This window comes from Engraulis encrasicolus, chromosome 17, assembly GCF_034702125.1.
Source record: "Engraulis encrasicolus isolate BLACKSEA-1 chromosome 17, IST_EnEncr_1.0, whole genome shotgun sequence".
NCBI lineage: Eukaryota > Metazoa > Chordata > Actinopteri > Clupeiformes > Engraulidae > Engraulis > Engraulis encrasicolus.
In genome coordinates this window covers 339,101-348,891 of record NC_085873.1, presented here as the reverse complement: position 1 = coordinate 348,891, position 9,791 = coordinate 339,101, and the positions used below count along the sequence as shown (strand labels likewise).

Sequence of the window (9,791 nt, the reverse complement as noted above, 5' to 3'; positions counted from 1 at the left end):
ACACACACACTGTGAAAGAGGAGGAGGAGGATAGCGAGCTCACACACTTCACGCACACTCTCCATGCTGATGAGGAGAGGTGTAATGGGGCAATAGGCTCCTCCCCTGACACAGGTGCCACGGAGACGGTTGCAAAGAGATTGGTTGCCACGGAGAGCTGCCCGACAACAGGAGACGCTGTCGGCTCAGGAGAGAGTGCCAGTAAACACCGAAGGTGTGTGTTCGTGTTCGTGTGTGTGTGTGTTTGTTTGTGCTAGGGATGCAAATGATTAGTCGATTAATCGACTTTAATCAATCAATGCGTTAATCGATTAAAAAACACAATTCAACTGAGAAGAGACCCAGGTGAAATGGGCATGTGAAGAGTGTGTGTGAAGAGGGGTGTGAATAGTGGGAATATTGAAATCACCTTTGGATTAAAGAATTGAAATTATTATTATAAGAATTAAAATTTATTTAAATGTGGTATTTTATCTCAATTTTTAATTTAAACTTTTAGATTTAGTAGTTTTTTTTAGAGAAACATTGAGATTTTTCGGGGAAAACGCTGCTTATCAATTAATAGTAAGTCGATCGATAAGGCTATCAACTAATGATTTATGAATTAATCGATAATTTGCATCCCTAGTTTGTACGCATTAGGGGTGTGCGATTTGACTGTATAAATCGTGAATCATGAAATCGAGTAAAAGATCGTTGAAAATCTGTCGAAAGTGGAGAACTCATATAGATCTTATAGATTGACTTGGAGTGAGGATGTTTACTTTATCAGAATGATGTTCACATTATCAAAGTGATTACTTAGTGTTTTCTTCACTTTTGTGGTTTTGTTTACTGAATGTATTATATTCCAATAGTGTAATCAGTGTTCTTACATTTTAATTTGTTAATAATGTTTGCACATGCAATATTGCAACTATATTCATTTAAACCTGTTCAGAAAGGTTTGTAGCCCTAAAATGGCTGTTTTGGGGCTTATTTTTTGATGGAAGATCACAATACTAAATCAAAATTGAGATTTTTCTGTTAAAAAAGGTAATATATCACACTTGCCATATCGCCCACCCCTACTGCGCGCGTGCGTGCGTGTGAGAGAGAGAGAGAGAGAGAGAGAGAGAGAGAGAGTGTGCGAGAGAGAGATTATCTACAGTTGTCTGCAGGTTTCGTGTGGGTTCTATGCACAGTCACTGTCACAGATGTTGTTTTTGCACATGGCTCTAGGCCCGTGTGGATGTGCCATTATGTGTGTTTTCATATCGAAACATCTGTTCAAAGTTAATTCATACCCCAACCCCCACTCTCTCTCTCTCTCTGTTTCTGTCAGAGGTGATGATGTAAAGGAAGAGGAGAACGGAGAGGTGAGCAAACGCGCACACACACACACACACACACACACACACACACACACACACACACACACACACACACACACCTCTCTCTCTCTCTCTCACACACACACACACACACACAAACACACACACACACACACACACACACACACACACACACACACACACACACACACACACACACACACACCTCTCTCTCTCTCTCACTCACTCACTCACTCACTCTCTCACACACACACACACACACACACATCCACTGTTCCGGATCTCTCTCTTTCTCTCTCTCTCTCCCTTCCCCCTTTCCCAGGTGAGTCAGGTCAGGTGTGTGTGTGTGCTGATGTTCTGATTTCTGCTGCCCAGCTGAAAGTGAGACACACAGAACACCCCTCATCTCACCAGATGCGTGTTCGTGTGTGTGCTTGTGTGCGATCTGCGAAGAGTGGGTGTGGGTGTTTGTGTGTGTTTGTGTGTGTGTTTGTGTGTGTGTGTGTGTGTGTGTGTGTGTGTGTGTGTGTGTGTGTGTGTGTGTGTGTGTGTGTGTGTGTGTGTGTGTGTGTGTGTGTGTGTGTGTTGTGTGTGTGTGTGTGGTGTGTGTGTGTGGGTGGGTGGTGGTTGGGTGTGTCTGGGTGTGTGTTGGTTTGTGTTGGTGTGTGTGTGATCGCTGTGTTGAGTGTGTGAGTGTGTTCTAGTAGTAATGCTAACAGACGTGCATGTATGTGTGTGTGTGTGTGCATGTGTGTGTGTGTGTGTCTGCCAGTGTGCTGCCCCCGTGCCCCCCCCTGCTAAGCGGCCGCGTGTCCCCGGGGAGCAACGGCGACGAGTGACCTTTAACCCTGCCGTACAGGAGAAGCGCTTCCAGAAAGGAAGTGATGTGGCAGGGGACTTGTCCACAGGAAGTGATGTCGGTGTGGAAGTGCCTGGCGAGGAGCTCACAGGAAATGATGCAGGTACTAAATGCATTAGTTGAAACAAAAATGGGCCCACCTTGCATCCAGTGTTTTGTTTGCACAGACGCGTTTCGGCGTGTGCCTTCCTCAGTGTGCAACGACACACTGAACAAGAGCTTTGCCAGAAATGTTCGTGGGCGAAAAAATAAAGAGAAAATCTGAAGAGTGCGGTCCTTTGCTTCCTTCATTCATTTATGGTTTATGTGGGATTCAGAAAAAAAACCACCAAAAAAACGGTGAGAATCATGAGGCGATAATGTGAGCGCATCTCATCCACCTCTTAACCATCTTGAGCATGGCCAGGAAGTGTGTGTGTCCACAGGAAGTGTGGGCATGTCTACAGAAAGTGATGTTGTGTCTGTGAAGGAGGCGGAGGATCTGGTGGTGGTGCGGTGTCTTGACCCTTGCTATCGCAACAGATGCAATGATGAAAATGACAATAAAAATACTGTTAACCCTATCCAGACCGGGCTTTTTTTGGCATTCCTGGGACCGGGGGTGGGGTGGAGGTGGGGGGCTCTTTTGACCCCCACCTCATAACTTAGTGAATGGCGTATCATCACCAAACTTGGAGGATATGATCGTCAGCCAAGAATCTATGATTGACATGAGTTTGGTGTCATTATTGGGTATTATGACGTCATTATGACGTCATTTCCTGATTTTATTGCCCAAAATGTCACCTTAATGTATTTTCCATCTAACTTGGGTAATGCACATCCATTTTGGTTATTATGTGCTTCAGACCACTTCAAATGTTCACAAGGGTGTCTGATGCTAATGAAAATGTAAAAAAAACTTGAAAAGTGATGATGATGAGACTTAGATCAGTGATTTTTGGTCAGGGGTACCTGTCAGAAAACCGTTTCCATGGCAACAACAAAAATGATAAACCTAATCTGGTATCACACTGTAGCCAACTTCATTTTAGGAATAGTCACAAAGTTTCGTAGTCATAGCTTTAGTCATTCAGGAGTTATACGACATCAAAGTTGCCCCCCCCCGGTAATATCAGAGAAACTGAAATATATTAGAAGGGTCAGTGACTGAAGTTGCCCGCGATCGCCAACTAAGTCTTACCTACAGTACCACACAGACAAATGAAAAAGGAATGGGTTTCAATGGCTGCCTCCAATAATATTTAATTTCTCCTTGTATAATTTTTTTTTGGCCTGAAATATAAATATTAATTTCAACTAGTCTTAATAAGCACTCATTTGAGTTTTTGAGTGTAGATTATTATACACTGAGTCAGCAAGCTGCATTCACAAGGCCAAATCCATATACTACATTAGCAGAATGCTAACTAGCACAGGTCAAAATCTTCAGCCATTTTGGAAAAACTAAACCCCCAAAGAACTTCACAATTCCTCCTCTTATATAATACCAACCATAATTCTTACAGGATTGTCTTTATGAGGTTGATGAATGGAAATTGGCGTAGAATATATTTTAGCATTTAGCCCAATTGAGTCCATTCAGGTTTCCCAGTCATCACTTGCCCGTGGTAGCCATCTTGGTGGAACCATGGCTGTAACTATCATTGAGGACACAGAGGTCATGTCCTCTGTATTTTTTTTCAGTAATGTAACATTTGTTAAGTTTGTATACAACACCCTCATTTATCCTCAAGGCAGTGATTAATAAAAACAAACTTAAGAGTTTACTGACGTATTTGAAGCATTCTAAATACGGTATACAGCACAGCACGCAGTATTTGACCTCAGTATTTGAAGATGTCTGTTACGGCCCTGGGTGGAACTATACGTTTTTGAGGGAACAATAGGAGGCAATGGGAGTGAGCATTCTCGTATATTCTAGTTTCTCTAGTTATATGTATAGAATAGAATAGAAAATAATAGAAAGCCTTTATTGTCATTATACAAAGTATACTGGGATTTGAGCTTCCCTACAAGGTGCACAGTCCTTTATAGATTAACATTGTCCAGTAAGTGTGAGTTCATTGTTGGAACAGCTTTGGGGAAAAAGCTGTTCATCATATTGGTTCTGGCTGGTAATGTCTTGTAGCGCCTTCCAGAGGGCAATAGTGTGAAGAGATGGAAGCCAGGATATGTGGAATCTTTAATGATACTCCTGGCTCTACTTACGCAGCGGGAGTTGTAGATGGGTATGGGAAGCAGGGGGCAGCCTATGATTTTTTGCGCTGTTTTGGTCACCCTCTGCAGTCTCTTCCTGTCAGCCTCAGTGCAGCTTGAGTGCCACACTGACACTGCAGAGGTCAGCAGGCTCTCTATGGTGGAACGGTAAAAGGTCACCAGCAAGCTTGAGTCTAACTGTTCTTATGTGTGTGTGTGTATGTGTGTGTTTCTACACAGGAAGTGATGTGGACGCAGCCGTGTCTTTAAAGGAGGCGGCGGATGTAGTGGTGCGCTGTCTGGACCCCTTCTACCGAAACGGACGCTTCGCCACCAAAGAGCTCTTCAAGGCCTTCGCCAAACAGCTCACACACATGCTCGCCGACACACACACCACCCGAGCCACAGGTGAACATTTGCCTTTGCCAAACACCTCACACACACACACACTCTCACACACACACACACACACACACACACACACACACACACACACACACACACACTCTCACACACACACACACACACACACAAACGTGTGCGCTGATACACATACCACCTGCTCAACGGGTAAACGCACGCACGCACGCACACACACTTGCTGACAAATACACCACTGGTGCCACAGCTAAACACCATAGTGTTTCAAGTGAAAACTTCAAAACACGCATACACACACACACACACACACACACACACACACACACACACACACACACACACACACACACACACACACACACACACACACATGTTGACACCTCAAATACACACACACACCATCCACAGCACACGCCACAAGTACCTCCCTCTTTCTATGTATGTATATGACACACTTCACCAGTTACCAAAGTGTTTTTGGAAAATGCATGCACATGCAAAAACTGGTATTATTCAATTATTCTGTTTTTGTCCAATAAAAATGTGTGTGTGTGTGTGTGTGTGTGTGTGTGTGTGTGTGTGTGTGTGTGTGTGTGTGTGTGTGTGTGTGTGTGTGTGTGTGTGTGTGTGTTTATATGTCTCCAGTGAAGTCCAAAGCTAAGCACCTGATCCGGAGGTTCTTCAACCAAGTGCAGAAATGTGAACAAGAGAGCGACTGGCAGATCCTCACCCAAGAGAATAGATGACCACACACACACACAAACGGACACACACAAACGGACACACACACACACACACACACACACACACACACACACACACACACACACACACACACACACACACACACACACACACACACACTCTCAAACGGACATACACACGGAAATACACACACACACACACAAACGCATGGACATATACACATATGTGAAAAGAGACTAAATCCCTCAGGACTCAAGGCAACTGCTGACGTTGCTGAATATGTGGACTGGAGAGAAACCCGCATACAAGCAAACACTGCAAGGCCTGTACTGCTTGTATGTATGTAGGAGAGAGCCAAATATACTGTTAAAAAGCTGCTATGTCTCAAATTGACTCTAAACTCCCCTCTCCTCCTCCTCCCTCTCTCTCTCTCTCTCTCTCTCTCTCTCTCTCTCTCTCTCTCTCTCTCTCTCTCTCTCTCTCTCTCTCTCTCTCTCTCTCTCTTTCTCTCTCTCTCTCTCTCTCTCTCTCTCTCTCTCTCTCTCTCTCTCTGCCCCCCTTCTTCTTATTCTATACTGTATCTTCCATTGGCTATTCTCTCCTCTCTCAACAGTGATGTTTCTGCTTTCTCTCTTACAAGGTGCTATATGTGTGCCTGTACAGGGGAACACGTACTCACCATGCCAATATGATGATCAAATTAGCTTTGCATATGCTGTTTTTTATTTTGACTGTTTATTTATGTGATTAGTCTGTCTGTCTGTCTGTCTGTCTGTCTGTCTGTCTGTCTGTCTGTCTGTTAGTCTGTCTGTTAGTCTGTCTGTTAGTCTATACCAGTGACCCTAGTTTTTGTGCTATGGACCCCTAATGGAGCAGAAAACTTTGCAAGGACCCCCTCAAAAATTGCTCCGCAATTTACAGTTGACCACAATTGTTTTCTAAAGCCATTTTGATGTAAACGTGGGGCCTTTGTTGGAAGGAACAGATGTTTTGTTTATTTTGGGCCTGCTGTGTAAGTATGTTTTCTTCACAGTAGTACATGGTGCTGCTGCACCATTTTATGTTTTGCATTGCAACAGGGGTGGGCAATTATTTTCACCCGAGGGCCACATAGGCCTTAAATTATAAACTTTAGAATGTTGACCGTAGGGCCAGACGTCCCTGGCAACATGCCTGTGCAAATAATAAGAAATACTGTAGTATACAGTGGCATAACTTGTTGGGTATTTCCTTGATTTATCTCACACACCTTCAAGACCCCTAGCCATTTTAATGTAAGGTGAGACTTATTTTTGACTTGGAAAAGCACTGGGGGCCAGATGAAATGGCTCCGCCTTTGCCCCCGGGCCTGGGTTTGCCCACCTCTGCCTTACAGTGTGCCCCAGACCCCACTTTGGGAACCACCGATCTTCACTATTATCAGTCCCACCAGGAAATCGCGCCCATTTTCTCAAAAAATCGCGATCGGAATTGCCAGATGGTGCACGAGGATTTCCAGAAAATCGCGATAAAAGTTGCGGAGCTTCTTACTGTGTTGTTGCGATTTTGTTTTGTTATGTCCAAAGTTGCGTGTGTGTTGATGCATGTGCGTGGGTATACACATGTGGGCCGACCTGCTGCTGCTACTGTTGATGATAAACGTGTGTGTGTGTGTGTGTGTGTGTGTGTGTGTGTGTGTGTGTGTGTGTGTGTGTGTGTGTGTGTGTGTGTGTGTGTGTGTGTGTGTGGGTCTGATGTCGCGATTGTTGTTATCATGTAATAGAAACTTAACATTTCTTTCACATTACCTGACATGCCAGCCTCAGTGTGTGTGCGTGTGTGTGTGTGTGTGTGCATGTGTTTGTGTATGAGTGTGTGTGAGACAGACTGAGAGAGTAATAAAAGAGTCATGTGAATCCTCTATGAGCCTTCATTTGTTGTCTCCTTGTAGTCAGAGTCTATGGGAACTTATTACACAGGAAATAAAAACATTATGTTCAATGACAAATCCCAAGCATTGCAATATGTACTATAGCTTACTACACATAATCAAGCCAACATCACAAGCAAATACAAAGTGCACAGGCTATACAGAACAACAAGTGCAATTGCAAAGAGGGGTTAGTTTTTTTTTTTTTTTAATAAAGAGGAAATAACGAGTACACACACACACAAACACACACTCACAAATTAAACTAAACTAAACTAAACATCATGTCAGGAGTCTGCCCTGGGGCAAGGCCAGTTCAAGCATTAGTCTAGTAGATTCTCTCGAAAGAGGAATGTCTTTAGTTGTTTCTTGAAGGCTGCAAGAGATGTGCTTAGTCTTGCTGCCTCTGGGAGACTGTTCCACCACTTGGGTACCACAACGGAGAACAATCTTGACTGGGAGTACCTAGAGCGACTGGATGGCAGAGCCAGACGGCTTGTGCTGGATGAGCGCAGTTCTCTTCCAGTAACATAAGGCGTTAGTAGGTCCTTCAGATAAGCTGGGGCCGTTCCTGTGATGGTTTTGTAGGCAAAGGTCAATGCCTTGTGCTTGATCCGGGCAGCGATCGGTAACCAGTGCAACTCAATAAATAGAGGAGTAACATGGGTCCTTTTGGGTTGATTGAATATCAATCGTGCCGCCGCATTCTGGATCATCTGCAGAGGCTTTAGCGCACAAGCAGGTAGACCTGTCATGAGTGAGTTGCAGTAGTCAACGCGGGACAGGACTGTGGCCTGGACCAGTCGTTGTGTAGAATATTGTGTCAGCACAGGTCTGATATTCCGTACGTTGGACATCTGGATTCGACAGGTCCGGGTGACCGAGTTGATGTAGTTGGAGCATGACAGCTCATCATCAATCATGACGCCAAGGTTTTTGGCGACTTTGTTTGGAGTCACGATGGTGGAGCCTATCTTGAGGTTGATGTTGTGATTGAGCGGCTCTCTAGCTGGGATCACCAGGAGCTCTGTCTTGGCCAGGTTCAGCTGTAGGTGGTGGTCCTTCATCCATGTTGACAAATCGGTGAGGCAGGCAGAGATGCGTTCCGAAACCGTGGTGTCCTCTGGACGGAATGACAGGTACATCTGGGTGTCATCAGCATAGCAGTGGTAGGAGAACCCATGTGTTTGAATGACACGTCCCAGGGAGGAGGTGTATATTGCAAACAGAAGGGGTCCCAGCACTGATCCTTGGGGTACGCCTGTGGAGAGGGTGTGAGTCGTAGACAGCTTCCCTTGCCATGACACACTGAAGGTGCGTCCGGAGAGGTAGGAGTTGAACCATGAGTGGACAACGCCTGTTGTTCCCATGGCTGTGAGTATCCTCAGGAGGATCTTGTGGTTGACTGTGTCAAAGGCTGCAGACAGGTCTAGTAGTATGAGGACCGAGGATAGTCCTTCCGTTCTTGCAGTCCTTAGAGCTTCAGTCACTGAGAGTAACGCAGTTTCAGTTGAATGTCCACTTCTGAAACCAGATTGTTTTGGGTCAAGTAATCCGTTCTGGTTTAGGAAGTTGGTGACCTGCTTTGCAACTGCCCTTTCTAGCGTCTTGGATAGGAAGGGAAGCAGTGAGACGGGTCTGTAGTTTTCAACATCAGCAGGGTTCAGTGTAGGCTTCTTCAGTAGTGGTGTCACCCTTGCTTGTTTGAAGGCGGAGGGGACAGTGCCGGAGGAGAGTGAGGAGTTCATGATGGATGTGATTGCTGGGACCACTGTTTGGGCAATGTCTTGAAGAAGGTTCGTGGGCACTGGGTCTAGTAGGCAGGTAGTGGGACGGCTTCTTGTGATGAGTTTGGAAACGTCTTCTTCAGAGAGCAGAGTGAATTCATGAAGTGTTGCAGGAGTCGCCGTGTTTTCCAGGGGGGTGTCTTCTGGGCGGGAGGGCGGTTCACAGAATTGCTTGCTAATATTTGCCGTCTTTTCCGTGAAGAAGGTGGCAAAGTTGTCCGGGTTAAGGTCTGTGGGTGCAGGAGGGGGGGGAGGGTTGAGCAGTGACTTGAATGTAGAAAACAACTTACGTGGGTCTGTAGTGTTGCTGATCTTGTCGTTGTAGTAGGTCGTCTTGGCAGCTGTTACAGAGGCGGAGAAGGAGGCTAGTAGAGATCTTAGTTTTTCGAGGTCAGATGGGTTGCGGGTTTTGCGCCATTTCCTTTCTGCCGCTCTGAGGGTGGTACTTAGAGCTCGGATGGTCACTGTCAGCCATGGTCGCGGTTGTGAAGGTCTTGCAGGTTTAGTGACTAGTGGGCAGAGGTTGTCGAGGCAGGAGGTCAGTGTGGAGCTGAGCGAATCTGTAGCAGTGTCAACATCGAGTGAGGAGAGCACGCTTGCTGAGGGCAAGGCATCTG

The 9,791-nt window shown here is 45.4% G+C and overlaps 1 protein-coding gene across 1 annotated transcript in view; it reads left to right on the top strand.

Annotated features, from left to right (window-relative positions):
- Nucleotides 1–5,537, top strand: part of recql5 (RecQ helicase-like 5) — a 46,474-nt gene extending 40,937 nt beyond the window's left edge. The window contains exons 16-20 of the mRNA XM_063221047.1: nucleotides 1–214; nucleotides 1,325–1,358; nucleotides 2,107–2,296; nucleotides 4,633–4,800; nucleotides 5,419–5,537. The exon at nucleotides 1–214 is cut by the window's left edge and continues 478 nt beyond it. Of these exons, the coding sequence (XP_063077117.1) occupies nucleotides 1–214; nucleotides 1,325–1,358; nucleotides 2,107–2,296; nucleotides 4,633–4,800; nucleotides 5,419–5,519 (707 nt within the window). The 3' untranslated portion in view covers nucleotides 5,520–5,537. The remainder of the gene's footprint in view (nucleotides 215–1,324; nucleotides 1,359–2,106; nucleotides 2,297–4,632; nucleotides 4,801–5,418) is intronic.
- Nucleotides 5,538–9,791: the final 4,254 nt, after the last annotated feature.